The sequence below is a fragment of the Python bivittatus genome, unplaced genomic scaffold (genome assembly GCF_059951505.1).
Source record: "Python bivittatus isolate LINGU-HERP-01145 unplaced genomic scaffold, Pbiv_v1 ctg000960_np1212, whole genome shotgun sequence".
In the NCBI taxonomy this organism is placed as follows: domain Eukaryota; kingdom Metazoa; phylum Chordata; class Lepidosauria; order Squamata; family Pythonidae; genus Python; species Python bivittatus.
The window spans coordinates 9,408,446-9,432,357 of record NW_028277124.1 but is presented as its reverse complement, the minus strand read 5'-3'; the positions used below and the strand labels follow the sequence as shown (position 1 = coordinate 9,432,357).

Here is a 23,912-nt window from a genome sequence, read left to right as displayed (position 1 = left end):
AATCCTGAACTGTACCTTGAAGGAAACTGGTAATCAGTGCAACTCTTAAGGAAGAGTCATTACATGGAAAAATTCCCATGACTATCAAACCATTGCATTCTGGACCAGTTGAAGCTTTCATGTGGTCTTCAAGGGAAGCCCCATGTAGAGTGTAGTGCAGTAATCCAAATGCAACCAAATCCAAAAGATGACTAAAGCATGAGAGATGTTTGGACATTTTTGTGCCTAATTCTGGTTGTCTTTTAAAAGCTGAAGAATATTAATACAGCAATGCTTTTAAACTGTGGGCTTTTAATTTACAGAAATAATCCCTGTTCTTTTATTGTGAGTAAACGTAATCATGTATTATTTTTGCTTAGAATTTTATTTCATAAGAATATAGAACATATTCAAAGAAATAGAGAAAATCAAATTCCTATAAATTTCTATCAGTATCAGTTTCTATTCTATCTTGCAGTGACCAGTACCAAATAAAAGAAGATCACAATAAATGAATTGGTGTGCTTAATCAATGTTACTGGCTTTCCATCATGAATTAAAGCTTCCTGTTTTTCAGTAACAGCATATTGTCTTGAAATAAAATATGCTGTTATTTGTTGAAATAACTCAAATAAAAGGATATTCAGTTTTCTCACTTGAACAAGTTTTTGTCTTCCATTTTTTCTGTACCTATTTCATCTCCTGAAAGGGCAGAGTACATTCTTTAAAAAGCTATGTCTTCATGCCCCCCATGCCATACACATAAATGTAACATAATATTCAGAGTTCTTTAGGCTCTCAATCTACAAATCTGGAACATATTAATGATTCCAAATTAAAAAGTGCCAAGTGCATTTAAAAACATTCTTCAAATCACATCCCTCTCCTCTTGCCCTCTCCTCTGTCCATCTCTCACCCAGCTGGAAAAAAATAGCAGAGACATTTTCTATTTCTGTTTAAAGGAATGTTACCATTTAATTATTCTTCTCAACAACACAAGCCTTAGCATTGGAATTCCTACATGGCCATATTCATTTCAGCCTCATTGACCCAAATTTCCTACTTGCTATGTTGTATTAGGTAACATTCCAGAAGTTAATTAAATTTTTCTGAATAATAACTTTTCTGAAGACTATTGGATAGTTTTCTATTAACAGCTTCATTTTTATTTTACTTTACTTTATTATATTTCTATCTATTTACTGTATTTTATCATCATTATTAGGAGTATTAGTATTACATTGTGTATTTTTTTGCAATTTTATTAGTATGTCAATTATTGCTGTCTTTATTTTATACCTCACCATTTACATTTTGATTGTACTCTGTGGCTGTTTTTATTGCTGATTGTTATTGTAAACCATCATGAGTCCATAGCTGATTCAGCAGTATCCATAAAAGTAGGATAAAGAAATAAGTACAGAGGTGCACAATTTATGGCTCCAGGCCTGATGTGGCGCTTAGACATTCCTATAGAATTGTAATTTGCAAATGACAGAAGGCAAACAGTATTAGACTCATGGGGAGTAACATATAAATTAAAGACAGTGTATATGTTAATTTAATGTACATTAAATTTCAGTTTAATGTACATTTAATTATTTTTAGGTTTTATTCACCCTCACTAAAATCTTGAATTGGGTTCAGACGGCAATTAGCAACTAGTGAAGTTATGTCATATCAAGATACCATGGTCAACACACATTTCTTTACAGTAATTATAAGTATAATTTTAAGTTTACCTCTTATTCTATGATTATAACATACGTCTCTTCTTTCTATAATCTATTCCGTTTAATCATCAAAGTCATAAATCATAAGTTCATTTTTTTCTGGTTCACACAAAAAATCTATAAGGGGTTTCCAGTCAGCAATAAATGTAGATACCGTCTTTTCTCTGATCAAGGAAGTCAATTTAGCCACTTTAGCAAGTTCCACCCTTTTTTCCAACAATTACCCCATTGTGGGTAATGCCAGACCTTTCCATCTTCGTGCATACAATAATCTCACTGCAGTTATCATGTACAAAAACAAAGTTTCATGGCTTTTTACCAACTGTTTGTCAATTAGTCCCAAAAGAAAAGCCTCTGGTTTCAACTGTATATTAATCTTTAAGATCCTTAATAAACAGAACCCGGAGCATGCACCTCTTCCCAGACCTAATGGGGTGGGCAGAGACAAGAGACAATCGGAGAAAGGCAATCTCCCAAATTACTTCTTTTATTGGAAAATATTTTGGAAGATTCTTAACTTGTATTTTAAAAGTATAGACAGCTGAAATATCTTGGCAGTTTGCAAGCACTTTGGAATAAAGAATTGGAACATCTTAATGGTTCCATTAAAAAAAATTAGATATGTTGTCTCTTATGATTTTCAGACAATTTTTTATATTTTTGGGACACCTCTACCACTGTTTAAGAAGGGTTGGTTATCATCCTTTTTATACTTCTTATCCTCTTATATGTATTTGAGGGGACCCTGTCATCTGTGATTTGGGCTTCCTCTGTAGTAGTTACACTTGAGGTTGATATTCAAACTATTGTTAATATGATTTTGTGAAGACAAATAAGATTTAAAGATATTAATGTGGTGTTGAATTATATACTGAAAACTTGGAATGTATCTGTTTATGAAATCCAATATTTTGGATTTATTGACCTTGGAACATACTCCAGAAGACAGTTTGCTTTGTTGAAAAGAAATTGCTACTCTGAACCTAAAATCCTGGATTGAAGATATCTGTTCAGTTTCAGCTTTTGAATTGGCTCTTTATCAATAAAATGGAAAGACTGATTAATATAATTCTGTGTAATTGTTCTGTTTAAATGTTATTTTAAAACTGAGTCACTTTATGTATCTATTGTAGTATGCATCATTTGCATGTTTTATGAATTTGTGTGCATTTTTTCATTTTTTGTTTATTAAAATCTGGCGTTGGTTTGAGTCTGTCTTATCTTGAAGATAATAACTTCCCTTCCATCTATTATCAACTTTGCAACTGAGAGTGGTTCTCTCCTAGCAACAGCATTAGTGATTACTGACATTACAACATCATGTTTTTTGGAGAGATATTCTTAGAAGTGTCCTTCCTTCCAATTCTAGAAATACCATGTAAGCTTTTAAGAGTATTTTGTTTCACCAAATAATATTTTCTACTATGGGTCATGCTAATTAAGCTAAAGTGCTAATATTTTACATTTTTTCAACAGCCAAGCTCTCCCACAAGTGGTCAATATTACATCAGGCTCTCCTGTATTAGGATAAGCTAAAAAATCAATAAGCTGCAAAATCAAACAAATTGTAAAAGGCCTACACAGGATGCCAGAAGAGTGTAATGGGCGTCAAATTAGGAAGCAACACTATTTCTATAAAGCATCCATACCAAGTCAGTGATAAGGGGGAAGCAGCTATATTTACTAATATAAAGGCAAGGAATTCTCTATAAAAGAGCAGAGGGTCTACTCGACTTGATGACACTCTGGGTAAGGTGCCCTCTGGGATGCCAACACTGTTCCTGTTTCCCATCATCTGCTATCTCTCCAGTGGTTTTTCTCTGATGGGAGGGTGTCACCATATCCAGTACTGGCTGAGCCACTACAGCCACGTACTTCTTCTTTTAAGCAGTCTGTAGACAGTTTATTTCACAGTATAATTTGCCCCAGTCTGCTTCACTGAGAACTCCATTTTTCTTACACTTCTGCTATATTGGATCGGTGGGGAAAATGCAAAAAAAAGCAAAATTCCTCCTTTGATTACAAAGCCCTCCAATTACGGACATAAATGCATTTTTAATTTTTAGCATTCCAGATATGTAGAGACAACTTCAACTATAGTGAAAGGTAAGCCACCTAGACATTCACAAACCATCATACTCCAATAAAGTTGCTCAGCAGGATTTGCACAATACATATCTTCCTCCCTAAAGCTGCAAGATGAAGTAGTTTAATATTGCTTGCATTTAAGAATGTAATTGCAACAAGTAACCACACTTTGAAAGACTGCTACAGAAAGCTTTGCTAGAACTTCACCTTAGAGATTTTCAAGCCATTCCCCTACCTGCACCATTCCCACTATAAATATTTTTCACTGATCGCTGTCTCTGTTATCTAATAATGTGACCAAAAAGCAACAATAAACAAATGTTCCATTCTGGATTATTAAAGAACAATTTATTTCTATAAAGCAAACATGCACTGCATGTATTATTCAAAAAGCAGTCAATTTTAATTTAAATGCAATCAATTTTTCTTTCTGTGATTCTGGCAGACTTGTCAACAGTGTTTCCATGCATATAGGCCAAAGACTGTTTTTAAGAAAACAAATTATTCACACACATACACACAAACACACACGTACGTTATTTTAAATAGATGTGCCAAATGGATCTGTTCTGCAAAGAACTTGTTGCTGAAGCCAATCTTATGAAAAATGAGGGTAGAGTTGCAAATATTTAGATCTGGGGTCCCTAGGAAAAAAACAAATTGATAATGCAGAGTAATGAAGATCAGTTATTGTCTTGAGTTCAAAATTTATCAACCTTTCTCACGTTTTAAACCCTACATCAAGTTTTACATGTTGGATGCTCACGCATTTCTTTTGATTTTGTCCACAGGGCAAAATTGTGCATATATGCAAATACTGATCATGTGATCCAACAGAACCATTTCTATAGCCATTTCATTTCCCCTTTGGCTTTCATCAGCTAGACTGTGATGTAGCTATAGTGATGGAGAATGCATGTAATGTGCCTCAAAACTTTCCTACTCATCTTTCCCAACGCTAGAACACCAGGCTAGAATTTCTTATCACCTTATTCTCCCTTCAGCTTTCCATTGTGTCTAGTTGATGTTCAATAGTTTGAGCTATTTATGCCCTGGATAAAAGATTAAGTGGGTTCAAAATGAACCTGTTTTTAATCTGTCCCATAATGGTAACAGGCTAAGCCCGATATCCTGGTGCTCAATAATCTCCTTCCCATCCTTACTTCCATGCAGGCAGCTTAAACAGTTGTAGAAAAGTGAGTCTGAAGCCTCAAACTACAGATACTCAAACCACAACTAAGTTGGAGGGTGAAGCAATATGCACCTTACTAATGGGAGAGAAGAAGTAACTGTTTCAGCTTCTGCAGTAGTGAAGAAAGTTGATAAAGAGTTTGTGGTAAAGAGCTGAAGGCAAGACTTCATGAGTCAGTCCAAGCCCTTTAAGATGATACTGATATCGGTCTTCCCCTGGCGTAAGCCTTTCCTCTCTCTCTTTCTTTTTAATCAAAGAAATTTCTAAAAATGGTGGCTTTGTGTTCAAAACCCTTTTGTCTTTAAAATTAGTTGAATGGAGATGGAAAGCAATAGCAATTTGGCCTATAGTTTGGTCCAAAATATAATATCCACTCAACAGAACATAACACTTTCATAGAATTGCCATTAGGAAGATAGCCTAAGTTGCTTAGCAGATTCTGGTTGGATATCAAAAACATTCATTCTCCTTGGATTTTTTTACACAATGTCTCTTTAGGGGCTGCAGTATTGGCTCCTTGCCAGCTTCACTCCATTTGAAAACACTGTTATTAGCAGTTCATAGTGGATTCAAAATAAAGCACAACATGTATTATTAGTTGCAGAATTCTTTATCCTACACTTCAACTTGGAAGCGTGTGCATTTACCATGGGGCTCTGCAGGAGCTTGCTGCTTTGTCAGAATGACAAAAGCAACACCATGGGGTCACACTGCAAGCTCCACCCTTGTTGCACATGTGTGTGACGTCACAACACCTCTTCAAAAGTTCAATTCTTAATAAAGCCCATTTTTACAGAAAAGGCTGATTACTAAGCATAATGTTAATATCCATTGAAATGATGCTTTGTTTTAAATCCAAATGTATATAATAATGAGAAAACATTTTTATCAATGGGTGAAATATATAATATGAAATAAATAAATGCATTATCTGCTAAGCATTACCTTTACCCTCACAAATTCTGTAAGAGGCAAAATGTAGTTTTAGCTTTCCGTGATTTTCCATATTGCTGCCATTTAAATATGCTAACAGGACAACAAGATGAGATGCAGTGTTGAAACATTCACACAGTCTAAAAAGAAAAAGAACTACACCATCTACAAAACGGGGGGAAGGGTGCTAAAAGTTAAAAGGTCCATACCATGGCCTCTTTGAGTTCCAGACAACTGTCCTGCTTCCACCCCAATCACTTATTATATTCCATAATATAAAACAAATGGCTCATTTATGTTCTTTCTCAACTTGCCAGTTGTATTGCATCTTCCACATAAAGCAGCAGCCACCAGATCTGTGAAATGAAATGGGATGGATGTTATGTCCATTCTTTTGATTTCCTCCTCCAGTTCCAAGAGCTCTAGCATCTGCCTGTGTCCACAAAGACATATCCACACCTTCATTATAAATTACTGGTGTCTTGACATTACAGTCTTTCACTGTTTGCCATCTTTTTAGGGGAAGTAGCTTGTAGATAAGAACTCTTGGCCACTTGTATTATGCACAACCACATAGAGAGTTAAAGTCAGAGATCTCAAGCTACCTTCACCAGCACCACAGAAATATTCAGGCATGGTTTGCAGCCTCTGCTGGCCTACAAACATTTTTTTTATTTCAGGTTATTGTTAATAACCATGCTGTCATGTTTATCAGAATAGTTGGTCATTTTCTTCCTCTTTCCAAATGTGGAGAAGCTGTTCTTAGCCTCCTGCTCCAGAAAGACTGGGCCATCCTTATTGGCAGGCGTTGTTGGGGTTCCTGGAATATACACATTGTGTTGATAATCCAGAGGAGAAATATGTTGCAAATATAGGGGTGCATATGGAGGGGTCCGGATGCTGTTAGGGGGCCCAGGCGCCTTCTTATGCTCTGTGAAAAACAAAATGTTTTTTTAATGACAGAGGGAAACCCTTGGATGAAACACAGCACATTGAGCACTGCCCATTTTGCAGAGGATGCCTGCATTTTTTTATGCTTCATTTTTCTAAATTGTATTTCAGTTTGCATGCAAGGTATATAAGACATAAAAACACATCTCTAAGTGGCAGAATATAGGTAGTCCTCACTTACCAACTGCCTCATTTAACTACTGTTTGAATTTACAGTGGTGTAAAAAAAAACCCTTTGTGACCTATTCTCACATTTATGACCATCACAGCATTCCACGGTCCCTTGATCACCATTCATGTGCTTCGCAACCAGCTTGCGACAAGCAGACTTAATAGAGAATGTGGAAGTAAAATTGTAAGTTGCAGTTATGTGATGTTTCACTTAGTGACTGTGGTGCTTCGCTTAACAACCAAATGGGAAGTAAGGTCATAAGTCCATTGCAGTCACATGATTTTTCCACTTAGAGACCACCACACTTAGCAACAGAGTTGCCGGTCACAACTGTGGTCACTAAGCAAGAACTACCTGTATATGCCTAAAATTATGTTTCCCTATATATATATGGGTAAACATAGAGAACAGACCTTCCAACCCACTCCAAGGGCAAAATACAATAGTCCAGCAATAGCTCACCCAAAGTCAATTTGGTAGGGTGGTTCATCCCATCATGTCAGAAAGTGATTCAGGAAAATGGGACCTTCAATTTTGCTGGAGGATGATTCCCATTTGTTTATTTATTTACTGATTTCTGTCATGGGTTTATGTTTCTTTCTTCTATACCTTAACTTAGGAAAAGATTGGTGCTCAACTACTGCCATGCAGCAAACCCCCCTTTTACTATCATTCTAGGTCAGGATATATCTAAAAGATCCCTGAATTCTGAGATTACAAAACCACCTGCATTTTATCACTTGCAGAATCTGCACCAAGTCTCTAGAAAGACAAGGTAGCTTTTTGCATCAGGAGGAGGGAAAGTTAATATTCCTTCCTTACCCAAAGACACACCTTGATGGTCTCTTAGTCACAGCCAGGACAGTGCCTCCAAGATTGGACTACAAATCTTAGCTATCATACGTATCTCAATCAGTAATTTGTTTGTCTTTTGACTATAAAAGCCACTTACTCAAATAATTTTCATGGCATGTCTAAACTCACAATAATTCTTTGTGCTCCCAGTTTGACTAAGACCTGCTCTTGCCCTTTTCTCCTGAGTCTCCCTGGACAGCCTATTCCACCTTCCAGTCAGCACCTGCGAGAGTTTGTCCCTATTATCTTGCAATTCATGCAAAAGATGTGATCAGATCAATGAGGATCTGATTGCAAAGATCATTCTGAATGAAGGACAGACCTGTCAATCACTGAACACACAAGCAAATACCAGAAGATTGATTGATTGATTGATTGATTGATTGATTGATTTCTCTCTCTCTCTCTCTCTCTCTTTCTTTCTTAAAAAAATCCTTTCTTGGGTCCCATAGTGCTCCCATAGTGCTAATCATTTGCAACAAAGCATATCTCCAGAACAACTGATTAAGAAAGACTAATTTGGCATTGAGGTTTGCAGAGGTTTCAAACTGGGAAAGGCAGGTAAGAGCAAATTGCCCTGCTTGGGGTGAGTCAAAGTTGAAGTTGAAACCCAGTTCTGGAATGAATGAAATATATATGGATATGGATATGGATATGGATATGGATATGGATATGGATATGGATATGGATATGGATATGGATATATAGAGAAATATTTGGCAGTCCCTAGGTGACCTTGAATATTTGGGTGGGACATTGCCAGGAAACACATCAGGGCTAGAAACTAGACTGAGTTTTAAAAAAAAATCCCAAAAGAAATCTTGGCAAACACTTTTGTATTGTTGTCAAGGAAACTACACAGACATGTCACCAGAAACTGAGCTCAACTAGAAGGAGACTTTATTTCATATCAGCTATACGTTTGTTTGTTTGCTTGCTTGCTTGCTTGGCTTGCTTGCTTCTCACCTTCGGTTTTCTTCTTATTCTTACAACCCTGGTAGGCAGGCTTGGCTGAGAAATAGCAATTGGCTTAGTGAGGTTCCTGGTTTGACTGAGATTTGAACTTGGGATTTCCTCTCCCTAGTCCAATACGGCAAAGCACCCCTCTAATAGAATTGATATTTTTATTATGAGCCCTATCCCAGCCCTACGAATCTACATATTATAGCTGAGTTCTACATACAGGATAACAACGTGACCCTTAAACATGCCAAAGTAAGGAAGGAGGTAAACATTTGAGGGAGGTTTATCATTGTCTCATAAATTACAAGTCATTGAATTTTAGGGTTCTGTAGTCCAAAACTCACCAGATACTGGAGTGACCAAAGTGCACAACCTATCATGGTCTTTCTGAACTCCTTTCCAAACTTTTCCTACATCCTCTAGGCTCTGTGAACTACAGCGTAAGAAATAAAAAAGAGACATATCTTGCCATAAGATAAGCACTCATAAAATTTTTTGCAACAATTCTCCTAAAGTTAACAAGGCAAAACACACACACATATACACCGTACCTCTTCAGTATTGGTTGTTTTGATGGCAGCCAGTCTGCATTGGCCTGTTTTACCTACAGATTAAAAAAAGAAGCTGTTGAATTAAATACACAGGACAATTTGACCAAATGCTTTTGTTCTGCTAACCTTTTGAGCTCTGTAATCAGTTGCTCTTGTAACCATAATCAGTAATGGCCTACAGCAAGACGTCAAGCAAGAAATATTAAGAGACAAGAAAGGTCTTTCAAGCTGTCCCATATGATGCTTCAGGCGGTGTGGAACTGCTTGACTGAAACAGGCTAAATACTTAGCAAAGGCTACAACTTGCTACAAATCCCCCCTCCCTGGCAAGGAACTTCAAACGCTTTCCCCAAGTGGTCAGTACCAAAGTCCCAGGATTCTGGAGGGGCTTCTCTGTCACCTATCCTGGAAAGCTGCAGGGACAATGCTCCAAAGGGATTGAATTCCCAACTCTTATCATCTCTAGCCAGCCTGGCCAAGCTCATCACAATGTGGCTTAATTCCTGAAAAGTTCCATTCAAAGACAAGTGCTTCAGGACTCATTTTTTCTTTCATTACTCATTGTTTTAATCAGTACAGCATAGTGGTGAGGCTGTGGGACTATAAAACTCTCATGGTAGTGGACCACTCACTATCAGCCCCACCTACACTGTTGTGAATTAAATTGGAAGAACCACTCTGTATCCCACCCTGAGTCTGGGGAGGAAATGTGGATATAAAGGCAACAAAATAAATAAAAATCTTTATATGTAGAAAAAAAAATGCAATAAGCATTTTTGCTTAGTTTTTATTTTCACTCTGGACCAGATGTGGATTTAGATGGGGACAAAAGTTGGTGAGGGAAGCTTAAATTCTTTTCTTTCTACGCTTATTACAAAATCAAGAATTAGAATACATACATACATATATACATACATACGTATATATTCTAATTCTTTATATGTTTGTGTGTGTGTATGAATATATATATATGTATATGTATATATTCATACACACACATACAAACATGTAATTATATAATTTATATATAATTTTTATCAACATTTTTCTAAACGTGATCCAAGTGCCTTAACTCATTTTCAAAAATTATGAGGAATTCCTCATGGAGAAGGTAATTATGAAATTTGGAATTGGTCTAAACAATATTTCAGGAACTTCTTACAACTGATGAATTTTGTTTGCAACATTGGGGTTTGGTTAACAGAATGCTAATGGTACCAATAGGAACTGCTGGCAGTCTGTCCCATTACTCTACTTTTGAACTGCAACTATTTATTCTAAATGGTAGGAACCATGTGGAATCAGAAATTAGGAAGTTGGGCTTTCTGAAGTATAAATTTTGAGGAAGACAGACTTGGAGAGGAAATTGAAAAGATATTAGAGCTGAGTGATTTCCTTGAAATTCTGAATAAACTGGCAGCAGTTCTTGGAGAAATCAAATGAGATGACATTTCATTTGGCTGGACCACTGTACAAGACTGAACAAGTTAGGTGAAGCAAATATGAACAATTGTTTCTGTTTTAGCAAACAGCTTGAGGTATTTCAGGACAGGTTCCCCAATTTTCCTTCCAACTTCTTCCTCGGGCCATTTGTCCTTCCTTCTCGGTAACTTTTCCTCAATTCTAACATTTATTTCCTCAGTTATAATAGTGGCATAAAGCTGGCTTCTATCAGATCACAATTCTGGAGACTTTGTTCCTCATTATCAGTTAGATGGCCTGTTGCCTCTGCTAGAAAGCTAGTCCCTGAGGAAAACCCTTATCATATTCTACCCTTCTAGAAAGATTAACTTAACATGAGTTCCTGCAGAGACATCCTCTCAAAGAGGCTCCTGAACCAGGCTATGGGGACTGCAAAACTTTCTAGATTTTAGGTATGCAGGCACAAAGCTTCCATAAAAACCGAGGAACAGTCAGATATATAATGTATTATTAATAAAGTATTATTAAGTTTCTCTCCTGGACTTTACTGTAAACAATGGAATAAACTATTTATTTTACCTTTGCTGCTATCTTTCAGCTTTTTGTTACTTGCACTGAACACTTCTTATTTTCCTAGGAATCTGAAGAAATCCTTCTTGTTATTCTTAGCATCCTTTCTGAATCTTAGTTCATTCTAAGCTTCAGTTATCCTATTTCTATACAAATCCAGGCTAACTGTGCCTTCTTTTCCTTATTGGTGTATCCCTCTTTCCACTTCCTATATGTGTCCCTTTCGATTTACATATTGTCCCTAAGCTTTTTATGTAAAATACTTTTTTGTGTGCCTTTGAGTCAGTGTTGACTTCTGGTGACTGCCTGGACTAGTCCCTGCAGTTTTCTTGGCAAGATTTTTCAGAAGTGGTTTGTTTGCCCTTGCCTCCTTCCTAGGGCTGAGAGAGAGGGACTGGCCCAAAGTCACCCAGCTGGCTTTGTGCCTTAGGCAGGACTAGAGCTCATGGTCTTCTGGCTTCTAGCCTGGTGCCTTAACCATTACACCAACTGGCTTTCATCAATATAAAATATATTGGCCTCTTATTTATGTATTTACTTTTTCATTAAATATATTCCTATATACTTTCCACGCATTTCAGTGTACAATAAAAAATAATATTAAAGCACAAAAACAAAGTGTAATCAATCAAATTGTACAAACATTCATTAAAAAAAGTAGGGAAAGTGGGAAAACTCACAGATGTAGTCCAGATGTTCCCCCTTTAACTTATTGTAATATCTGAAGAAAATGGCTGTCAGCAAGATAGTTCAGGAATTTCCTGGAAAGGCCATTCTTGGCACTTTTCCCCCCACAGATGTGAGGATAATAAAAGTCCTCCATTATTACTACTTGTTCCTCATTTGGCAAGCATTCTGCACATTTTCTCCTTGGTTGGGCCAGCGATAGTAGATAACAAGAACAATCCTTTTGGTCAGTCCTTCCCTTATTTTAACCCAAATAATCTCTACAGTATCACCAAGTTCATTAAGTTGGCTTTTGAAGCAGGTAAGGGTAGTTTTGTTATATATTGCAACTTGTCTCCATTCCTATTGTTTCTGTTACTTTGAACTGGGTTGTATTCTTCAGCTGCTATAATCTGGTCTCAGGAATCAGGTTTCAGTTATACCTGCAGTTATACAGTTATACAGTTGTGGGAAAAAGAAAGTACACCCTCTTTGAATGCTATGGTTTTACGTTTCAGGACATAATAAAAATCATCTGGTCCTTAGCAGGTCTCAAAAGTAGGTAAATACAGCCTTAGATGAACAACACATGACATATTACACCATGTCATCATTTATTTTACAAAAAGAAAGCCAAAATGGAGAAGCAATGTGTGAAAAACTAAGTACCCCCTTATTGCTTCCATAGGTATGAAGAGGCTAAGGAGCAGCCGGGTGCTGCTAATCAAATGCCCTTGATCAATTGATCATCAGCAAATATGACTACCTCTATAATAGCTGAAGTTTTAGGAGTTTGCTGGTCTCGAGCATTGAGGTGTGTGTTATCATAATGCCAAAGAGTAAGGACATCAGCAATGATCTTAGAGAAGCAATTGTTGCTGCCCTCAGTCTGGGAAGGTTTATAAGACCATTTCCAAGTCCATCATTCTACAGTGAGGAAGATTATTCACAAGTGGAAAACATTCAAGACAGTTACCAATCTTCCCAGGAGTGGACATCCCAGCAAATTCACCCAAGATCAGACCGTGCAGTGCTCAGAGAAATTGCAAAAAATCCAAGAGTTACATTTCAGACTCTACAGGCCTCAGTTAGCATGTTAAATGTTAAAGTTCCTGACAGTACAATTAGAAAAAGACTGAACAAATATGGTTTGTTTGGAAGGGTTGCCAGGAGAAAGCCTCTTCTCTCTAAAAAGAACATGGCAGCACGGCTTAGGTTTGCCAAGTTGCATCTGAACAAATCACAAGACTTCTGGAACACTGTCCTTTGGACAGATGAGAACAAAGTGGACATGTTTGGCCATAATGCCCAGTGCCACGTATGGCAAAAACCAAACACGGCATATCAGCACAAACATCTCATACCAACCGTCAAGCACGGTGGTGGAGGGGTGATGACTTGGGCTTGTTTTGCAGCCACAGGACCTGAGCACCTTGCAGTCATTGAGTCAACTGTGAACTCCTCTGTATACCAAAGTAGTTTAGAGTCAAATGTAAGGCCATCTGTCCGACAGCTAAAGCTTGGCCGACATTGGGTCATGCAACAGGACAATGATCCCAAGCACACCAGCAAATCTACAACAGAATGGCTGAAGAAGAAAAGAATCAAGGTGCTGCAATGGCCCAGTCAAAGTCCAGACCTCAGCCCAATTGAAATGCTGTGGTGGGATCGCGAGAGAGCTGTGCATAAATAAATGCCCACAAACCTCAATGAACTGAAGCAATGTTGTAAAGAAGAGTGGGCCAAAATTCCTCCACAACATTGTGAGAGACTGATAAAGTCCTACAAAAAACAATTACTTCAAGTTATTGCTACTAAAGGTGGTTCTACAAGCTATTGAATCATAAAGTGTACTTAGTTTTTCGCACATGGCTTCTCCATTTTGGCTTTCTTTTTGTAAAATAAATGACATGGTGTAATATGTCATGTGCTGTTGTTCATCTAAGGTTGTATTTACCTACTTTTGAGAACTGCTAAGGACCAGATGATTTTTATTATGTCCTGATACGTAAAACCATAGAACTCAAAGAGGGTGTACTTTCTTTTTCACACGACTGTATTTGCTTTCCTGTACTAAGAGTCAAGGTCACTGTGTTCATTTCCCATATTCTGAGCATTAATATCTAGCCAACAAATAACAAGTCGTTTATGAGTCAATATTCTGATTTTCCATTATGCATCCAATAAAGTGAACTGTAGTTCACCAAAGCTTTTTCTACAATAAATGTGTTAGTCTTTGAAAGTATCATGGGGGTGGGGGTGGGAATGTTGCTAGAAAGGAATAGCAGCGCTACACCGGAGCATCTTCCTGCATTGTTTTTTCTCTTCTTTTTATCCTGTTAAATTTCTTTCAGTAATGAAAAAATGTGAAGTACTGTAACTGGAAAGCTTCCCAAAGAGGTATAATTGTTACTTTTAAACTTAATCAATCTGCACGTGCTGGTTCTCTTATTTGAAGGTGCAAGCTCTCTTCACGGAAGAGTGTTGTGTCTGAGCTGATGCTGATATCCCTGCTAAGCTTGGGGCGTGATCCATTCACATATTATATGCAGTTCCCCTCAGACACTGAGTGAGCTAAACAGGCATGAAGAAAGCAGCCCAGGGAAAGCGAGGGTTGTGCTGTTTGTTAGAAGCAGACAGAAAATATCTTTAAAAGTCGAATAAACTGAGTAGCTGTTTCGACAGACGCCCGATCCGTATGCAGGAATGCCATGATACACTGTTCCCGTTGCGGATTTCAAAGAATCGTCCAGCCCGCTTTAATCCGCGGGCGAAAAACATCCTGATCGGCGCTCTTTTCAAGGAGGCACCCGCGTGTTTCGCGGAGATGGTTGAAATGCAGCGGCGTCACTAGCTGAGAGACGCGCCGCTCGCTTTGGCTGCATTTCAAAGCCCCAAATCATTGCCCTAGTTTTACGCCTTCGCCTTAATCGGCCTCGTTATCGCGGGGAGCTGGGCGGGCGGGGGACTCGCTCGCTCGGCGCTCAACAGAGAGCCAGCCTGTCGAGGGAGAGGCCTTTGCCGAGAGGCGCTAAAGCTCTTCCTCGGCAGGGAGGAGGGGGGGGGAGGCGCGGGGGAGTCTTGCAAAGGCCACCTTCATCGCCTGAAAGGGGAAGAAGAGGGTCGCCTTCTCTCGCGGAGACGGCAGCTATTTCTGGGGAACTCGGAACGGCAGCATCTTCGTCTTCTTTCGGCGGAGGGCGTGGTGGCCGCTGGGGATCGGCTCCCCGGCCGGCTGCTCTTGCTCTGGTTTCCAGATACCTGGCAGGCAGGCAGGCAGGCAGGCAGGAAAAGCGTGCGCCATGGAAACAAGGAGCGCTCTCCGGGGGCCAACAGGAAGCATGCAATAAAGCTTGGGAAGGGTTCTGAAGGGAAGTGGGACGGAGGAAAAAATAAACATGAGATGAGATGGATGACAGTGTTTCTTCTGCTCTATTTCAAATATTAAATGGCTGACCCTTGAGTGAACAAGGCAGGCAAGAAATAGGCTGAAAATCCTCCATGCTGTAATGGGGAAGGAAGAAAGGAAGGACATAGCTGGGACTGGAAAAAGAGTGCTGGTTCCAGAACTACAGCCCGACAACCCTCGGAGTGTAATTTTCACTGGTAATTAATTATATTAAGAGCCACGTTGGTCTGATGGATAAGGTGCAGGACTAGGAGGGGGAAACAGGAGTTCTAGTCCTGCCTTAAGCGAGGAAGCCTGCTAAGTCACTTTGGGCTAGTCATTAGAGGAGAGCTGTGTTAGTCTATGGTGGCAACAAACCAGGAGTCTTTTCATGAGCTCATGAAAGTTGATGCCTTTTAATAAAATGTATTTGTCAGATAACATGCTACCAAGCTCCTGATTCTGCGCCAGTCACTCTCTCAGCCTTAGGAAAAAGGCAAGGACAAAACACTTCTGAGAATATTGCCAAGAAAACTGCATGGATTTGTCCATGTCAGTGACCAGGAGTCAAGACTGACTTGAAGGCAGTTGGGGGGAAAAAATCAAATGTGTCATTATTACATGACTTGCAATGTCAAAGTGTATTAGCAGCAAGGATTTTAAGAGTATGAGACTTTTAAAGTTTTCTTGGAATTCTTAGGAAGGAGGAATTACTAACTTCTCTCAGAGCAGTGTAAAGTGTCTTGTGAAAAAAATCAGAAAAAAACCCAATGTGCAAATGTTAAATAAATAGAGTTAACATTCTAGATATAAATAAACAAACAAACATATGGGGAACATGGCCCATGGGTTTCACGCAGCCACTAGTGTCCCTGGAGACCCTTTTTTCCATCCAGCTGATCAGCCACCAGGTAGAAAATGGAAGACAGAACTGCTATCCCTGATCTAACCTGGCCAGAATGCTGAGAATGGGTCAAGGTTAATGCCTCCCCCCAGAGTGACCCTATTAAAGCTCCTCTTTCCAGCAATTTCTTTCCAATAACTGTGAGAGGCCAGGTTTTACCGTTCATTCCCCAGCAATCTCTTTGTATCAAGATGCTTGTGGGGGAGATCTGTCTGAGAGTCTCTGTGCATATGCTCTCTATGTATCAGAGCATGTGCAGCCAACAGCTGTCAGTGTACATGGTCCTGGGACCTGAGAAGGCTGCCCCTGAGAGGGAGAGAGAGAGAGAGGGAGGGAGGGAGGGAGGGAGAAGGCTCTGGCACATATTTTTAAAAGGTTGTTAGGAGGATTCATATATTTTTTTAAAAGTCCACTTATTAACTCCCAAAGTGAAAAGAAAAAAAAAACTTGATATACCAGCAGAAGAATTTAGGTTTGATTTAAGTAATACATTTTGAGTGAGGCAGTATTTTCTCCAAGATGTGACTGAGAGATAAGGCAATTATACAAGTAGCTAAGTATTCTTTGATGATTCAGTCTAATTTGCCATCACAGAGAAAGGTTAAAAGATTTGCATGCTGGTTACATAGTTGAGAAAGAACACTGAATGATCACTGAAGGCACTGGATTTTGAATGCTTGCTTACTTTTCTCTGCAGAGATAGTGGGCGATGTTTGCTCCACTACCCAATCACATTCATTATGCAATAAAAATAAAATACAGTCTAAGTATCCTATCAGAGTGTCTGAAGAATCAGCATGGCTAGATAACCTCAACAGCTTTCAGACTTGGTCATGCCAGCCACAACTTTCATTCTGCCCACAGCTCCCATAACACCAGTCCTTGTAGTTTCAGAGATGGTTCTATAATGCCAGATCTGTCCTTCAACTGCCTGGGACTCTCACTCCATTCTTGTATCTGTCCTATTCCAAAAGGCCTTTACAGTATTCCAGACCATTTCTGGTTTCAGGGAGGGGGCTCATTCCACTCTTTTCCAAAGCCTGTCCCTCTACTGGGGGAGGATCATTGGGATCACTATCACTTCTGCCTTCCTATCCCAAGATCCACCAATTAACCTTTTACACAATGTAGCAGAAGACAAATACATAATTTGTCTCACATTGCTCTTTCCTTTCTAAATCTTTTCCATGCTTTATTTTGCAGCTCTTGTTCAGGTTCAGCTTTCATTGATTTTCATTTCCTGCTTCTTCATGTGGACTTTCAGAGAGCCCCCCCCCCCCCATTCCCTGTGACCCAGAAGAACCCAGCAGTAAAGGAAAGGGCAATTTAAGGCCACCAAATTTTTCCTGTGGAAATGAGAGGGTAAAGGGTAGCTCCCATTGCAGGCATCTCAAAGTGGTTTGTACTCTGAGGCTTTCTGAGAGCTAACAGGGAAGCGTACCATTCTTCCAGAGAGACAAGAACAGAGACAAAAGTGAGAAAGAAGCCAGAGGTTGTTTTCCTCCAAAATCTCACTGTGTGCAAAGATTTACCTTCCTCCTTCTTAAAGAAGTTAGCCTTAAACTCAAGAGGAATAGATGCCCACAAGCCTCAGAGCCCTAGATGTATAACTTAGGCTGTTTCATTTCTTTTTTCTCTCTTTTTTCCTCTCTCAGGCATCCCAGCCTCTTATTCTCTCCTCGCTTGTGTGGCCTTGCGGCTGCTTCCTCCATCAGCCTGAGGCAAGAGGGGTGGAAATCGGCTCAAGACATCAAGTCACTAGGGGGAGTTTTGAGCTGACGAGAACATTACCATATTAGACAACGATGTCCAACAAGGCAAATGAAAATGGACAAAGAAACCCTGTCCAGAGAATGGCATGGGCATTTTTCAAAGAGCTGTGAAACCGCTTGCAAGTGTTTTGATCATGTGCTGCTTTGCATCCTCAGCTTTTTTACCAAAGAAAGTGTTTCATTGAAAAACAGGCTTAGTAAATGATGCTGCTTCCCGGCCCCCCCCCCCCCCCCGCAATCTAGGTCCTTTTTTCCTCTCATCCAGCTCTTTGTCATGGCCAGGAGTTGGTTCCTCTCACAAAGTATCCTCTCCCCTTTCTTGACACACAGCAGCGTGGCATTAATCTCGGGGACAGGGATGGGGACCCAAGAAAGGATAGGGCAGCCAGAGAAAGCACAGGCAAGGCTGGGCCACCTAAACGGAAAAAGCAGGTGCCCGTCTGCTGGGGAAGGAGGAGTGGAGCATGGAAGGACACCAGGGCTCCGGGAAAGTCTCTGAGTTGAGCGGGACCCGACCCTTCCCTCAGCAACAGCCCCGTTGAAGGGACTCGCTTCCGAGCAGATCGCTGTTACCAGCGAAGGGATTGACTTGCAAGACCCCACTGCAAATGCAGGCCGGGCGATCCACTCCCAGCAAAGGGCAGAGCCTGAGGCTTTAGCTGTACTGACTCCGCTGGGCTTCCTTCTCCCAGTCGAAGGGAATGAAATGCCCCGCCACTGCCCCCACCCCCGGAGGCTCAGGAATCGCTCTTGCGAACCGCCGAGCCACGTCGCGCCCGGAAGAAAGACCGGGGAGCGGGCGAGAGCCAGGGAGCGGCGGACCGGGAAGGGGAGCGGCCCAGTTTCGGAGCGAATCTGTCCAAGTCCCGGGGCGCTCCTGAGGTCGACCCAAAGCGGCGCTCGAGGAGCCTTTCCCAGCATTTGGCGCACATCCGATCATTCTAAAAGGAGCCGAGGTTCGGCAAATCATTACGTAATGAGCCAGAGGCTTGGCGGAATCCGACGGCTCCTCAGGGGAAAGGGCCGGGCCGCTCTCTTTCAAAAAGTTGAGCGGGATTGAAAAGGTCTCACCCTCTCGAAAGTTGCCTTACTGTGTTCCAGTTTCCGGGCACTGTTTGCCTTTCTCCCAGCCTACCTCCCGGAGACGGCTCCCCCACCCCATCGGGGCGCCCAAGAAGCTACCTGGTCGGCGAGCTGCCGAGAGTTATTGGCCCCTCGGGTTTTCGGGCCGGGGCCCGGCGGCATGCTCTGAGGGCCCGCTTCGTTATTCCTCGGAGGGGCGGGACTGCAGGCTTTCAGGAACATGAAGTCGCTCTTGGCCGATTCAGGGCTCAGGCAGACTTTGTAGCAATAGGCGGGAGGGCCTGCGCTGGTTCCGCCGTCTCCGCAGTCGCCCGAGGAGACCGGGGCGTTGACGCTGCCGGAGTTCTTGAAGCGGTCTGAGGCGGGGGCCGAGCGCTCACACGAGCCGCAACTGCCGCCGCAGCAGCAGCAGAAGGCAGCGGAGCCGCCGCCCTCCCCGCCACAAGGCAGCTGCGAGCAGGCGTAGTTGGGGAAGGTCAGCCGCTCCTTGGGGCACTTGACCACCGTGAGGATTACGATGGCCACCAGGAAAGTGAAGGAGACGGAGCCCAGCGAGGCGATCAGGTAGAGGGTAAGCCTGGAAGAAGCGGTCTCGCCTCTGGGAGGAAGCTCGCGGAAGTCCGAGAGCACCTCCGGCACGCTGTCCACCACCGAGAGCAACAGGGCCACGGAAGCCGAGAGCGGGGGCTGCCCGTTGTCCCGCACCTGGACGAGAAGACGGTGCTTCGGGGCGTCTTTGGCCAGGAAGGCGCGGACGGTGCGGATCTCGCCCGTGTAGAGGGCCACGCTGAAGAGGCTGGCATCGGTGGCCTGGATGATCCGGTAGGAAAGCCGCGAGTTCTGCCCTGCATCGGCGTCCACTGCAGAGACTTTCCCCACCAAGTAGCCGGGCTCTGCTGAGCGAGGCACCACCTCCACAGCCACTGAGCCATTGCGGGGCACGGGAGCCACGACCAGGGGCGCGTTGTCGTTCTGGTCCAGCACGAAGATGTGGACGGTGGCGTTTCCGCTCAGCGGCGGGAAGCCGGCGTCCTGAGCCACGACTTGGATCTGGAAGTTGCGAATCTGCTCGTAGTCCAGGGAGCGCAGAGCATACATGTGTCCGCTGTCCGAGTTGATGGAGACGTAGGTGGCTACGGGCATGCCCTGAATCTGGCCGTCCGCGATGGAGTAGGATAAGTAAGCGTTCTGTTGACAGTCCGGGTCCAGCGCGCTGACAGAGCAGATCGACGCCCCCGGAGCGTTGTTCTCAGTCACGTAGACGCTGTAGGAGGGTTGCAGGAAGCGGGGCGCGTTGTCGTTGATATCGGACACCTGGACCGTCAGGGTCTTCCTGGTGGTCAGCGCTGGAGACCCCAGATCCTGAGCGGTGATGCTGACGTTATACTCGGGCACAGCCTCCCGGTCGAGTGGTGCAGTAGTTACTAGTGCGTAATAGTTGTGGAAAGACGACTGAAGCTGGAAGGGTATATCGGTCGGGATTTCGCAGCTCACCTTGCCGTTGTCTCCTGAATCTCTATCCAGTACGCTGATTACAGCTATGACTGTGCCTGGAGGTGCGTCTTCCAGGACCGGTGTGGAGACTGAGGTGAGGGTCACCTCCGGTGCGTTATCATTGACGTCCAGGAGATGCACCAGCACCCGGCAGTGGATGGCGACTGCAGAGGGACCCCGGTCCTTGGCCTGCACGTATAGCTCATGGAGGTCAGCTCGCTCATAGTCCAGTTGGCCCTTCAAGCGCACCTGCCCAGTGTGGGGCTCCACACTGAAAAGCTCACGCACACCTGGTGGAGCGTGCCCGCTGAATGAATACTCAATTTCACCATTGGTGCCTTCATCCAAGTCCGTAGCGTTGAGCTTGATGGCCAGAGTCCCCTTGGGTGCATCCTCCGGCAGGCTTACGCTGTAAGTGGACTGATCAAAGACTGGCACATTGTCGTTGGCATCCAACACCATGATCACAACTCTAGCCGTGCCTGACCGCTCTGGGATACCACCATCCAAAGCTGTGAGCAGGACCCGGTGGCTGCGCTGCTGCTCTCGGTCCAGACTTCTCTCCAGCACCAGCTCTGCAAACTTGCTGCCGTCGCTGCGAGTCTGCACCTCCAGTGAGAAAAAGCCATTAGGGCTGAGTCTGTAGGTACGCAGGGAGTTTATGCCCACGTCGGGATCCTGTGCACTCTCCAGAGGAAAGCGGGCCCCAGGTAGCGCTGATTCTGTCACTTCCAGCACATATTCTTGCCAAGGGAACCTGGGTGCATTGTCGTTGATGTCCAGCACCTCCACCTCGATGCGGTAGAGCTCAAGGGGGCTCTCAATGACCAGCTGCAAGTGCAGGAGGCAGGCCCTGCTGCCCTCACACACCTCTTCCCGATCTATTTTCTCGTTAACAAAGAGGATCCCATTTTCCAGATTCACCTCCAGGTGCTGCTTACTCCCTGCCCGGGATGCAATACGAAACCTCCTGGCTGATAATTCAGATACATCCAGACCTAGGTCCTCAGCGATGTTGGCCACAAAGGCTCCGTGCTCCAGTTCCTCGGGTACCGAGTAGCGTAGCTGGCCAGCTGCTGGAGCTGGAGCGGGAGCGGGAGCAGGAGCTGGAGCCAAAGCCAAGCAAGAACTTAGCAGGAGCAACACCTCGAGCCTTCCCCAACTCGGAGTGCAGCTCGGCAGGCTTTGGGAGAGCCTTAGTTTCCCCGTACAATATTTCCACTCCCAGCGGGAAGTCCCGCTGCCTCGATCGAGAAGAGACATCGGCGGGCTCAGAAGGGACGCGACAGAGCACTGGCTGGCTCCGCCTCAGCTGCAGCCTCCGCTGCTTCCCTTGTGCGTCTTCATCATCGATTGACTTAGACTTCCAACTACTTTCGGTTGGCAGAGCGAGCCAGCAAAGGAGGACCCGCTTGCCATTTCAGCACCGCATTGGTGGACAGCGCCGTCGAGCCAGAGCCCCAACTGCTGCGACGAGGATTGGCAGAACGATTAACCCCCTCGGTGGGCAGAGGAAGATGTGGCGAAGAAGTAAGGAGAGCAAGAATGGGGGGAGAGGGGAGGGAGAGAAAGACAGGACAGAGGAAGATGTGGTGAAGAAGTAAGGAGAGCAAGAATGGGGGGAGAGGGGAGGGAGAGAAAGATACATTCATGCAACAGGCTTAACCCGGTTTTGTAAGGAGAGTGAGGGTGGGGAAAAGATACATTCACTCAACAGGCTTAATCCAGTTCTTGGATGTGTACAATACAGTGATTCACAAACTAACTGATCAGGCTATGTTCACGCAAGATACAAAGACACAGACATAAAAGTAATGTGTGAATGCATCTGCTTAGTCTTTACCTGATCTGATTAAGCGTGACCTGTCAATATAGTTGTAAAGAGGCTGTTTTTATTCTTATACCACAGAGACCCAACTTTCCAATGGAAAAGATGAGCTATGGCAGTGGATAGATTTGATGCTGACAAGCAGCAACCAACTTGGATCTTCATAGGTGTTCATATTTCTTACATGGGGTCCACCCAAAAAAGGCAAATCTTTCACACAGAATGTACTCTTGTATTCACTGGAGCCACAGTGAAGGAAAAATAAGGATCTAAATGTGGATTATCAAAATTCCTTGCAATTTTTACATGGGACCTTGCTGAAACTACTGGTGATGAAAAGATCACATTTATCTGCACAAATCATAATAATTATAAATCCAATTATTTTGGGCACTATTCATACAATAAAACATTGACCTCTCCCACAGTATTTGCACAGCTGATTTGATCTAGCAGGGCTAGCACACTCTGGGTTCCTTTCATTAAACAATGTCATCTACGGGACCTTGGAAGCATGCCTTCTCTGTAGCAGCACCTGTCCTCTGGAATGAGGTTACCCCAAGATCCCTGCTGGTGTTTTGAAGGGACTTGAAGACCTGACTCTTCTCCCAGGCCTTTGGTGAGGATGCATGTGCCCCACCTCCCCACTGTGTGATTTTGTTTCCTTTTCATTCCTGATTGGATCTTGACATCTTTGTCACCTTTTATTCTTTTTTCCCCTCTCTCTTATTCCTTTTCTTTTTCTTAATGTTTTTAGTTGTGAGTTGCCTAGAGTCTTTAGGAGTCAGGCAGCATACAAATTAAATAAATAAAGACAAGCAGACCTGGGGCATGTATGCTCATGGATTCTCATGATTTTACTGGGTTACCTGAAAAAAAAAAACTAATTATACCCATCTGCATTGAATGAACCAGATCTGATCATTTTTGGCACCACCATAGCACAAAAATGGCTATAGGGATTCAAGCAACAGATCTTCATGGGATCCACCTGAAATTGCAGTCAAATCGTAGTTGAAATCTGTTTCCATAATCATTCAACCATGTTTTCCCTTAATCTCCCAGTGGCTATTTTATCCTCCAACATCACATCCTTGCAGACCATGCCTCTGCATTAGGATGTGAGATATAGTATGGAATGGCTCCATACCTATTTGAGGGATGAGATTCAGACCCTTACTGAGGGATGTTGTTTCAATCCACAAAGCATTATAGGATTCCATTTTGTTTTCCCCACTTTTTAATATCTGTGCTGTCCAAAGTCACATGGATGTCTTGTCTGAGAAGTCACCCATGCATGGACACACAGAACTCAGCATCTCTTTCCCATGCCTTGGAATTGTTGCACTATGACATTACTGAGAAATA

At 42.7% G+C, this 23,912-nt stretch overlaps 1 protein-coding gene across 1 annotated transcript; it reads right to left on the bottom strand.

Moving 5' to 3' along the window:
* Positions 1-4,141: 4,141 nt before the first annotated feature.
* On the bottom strand, positions 4,142-21,979 carry LOC103056398 (protocadherin-10). Its single transcript, XM_088131352.1, has 4 exons — positions 19,322-21,979; positions 9,418-9,470; positions 9,211-9,299; positions 4,142-6,856 (listed from the first exon to the last, which is right to left on the bottom strand). The coding sequence occupies exons 1-4, from the start codon at positions 21,977-21,979 to the stop codon at positions 6,597-6,599; spliced, it is 3,060 nt and encodes a 1,019-aa protein (XP_087987478.1). The 3' UTR covers positions 4,142-6,596.
* Positions 21,980-23,912: the final 1,933 nt, after the last annotated feature.

Bases quoted from the DNA above. Each gene is read 5' to 3' on its own strand.
- LOC103056398 (XM_088131352.1), bottom strand. From the start codon at position 21,979: ATGTCTCTTCTCGATCGAGGCAGCGGGACTTCCCGCTGGGAGTGGAAA. The intron at 9,300-9,417 runs GTACGGTGTATA...CTTACGCTGTAG, and splicing joins AAACAACCAATACTGAAGAG to TTCACAGAGCCTAGAGGATG. The intron at 6,857-9,210 runs GTGAGTTTTGGA...TGTTTTTCACAG, and splicing joins TTTGGTCACTCCAGTATCTG to AGCATAAGAAGGCGCCTGGG.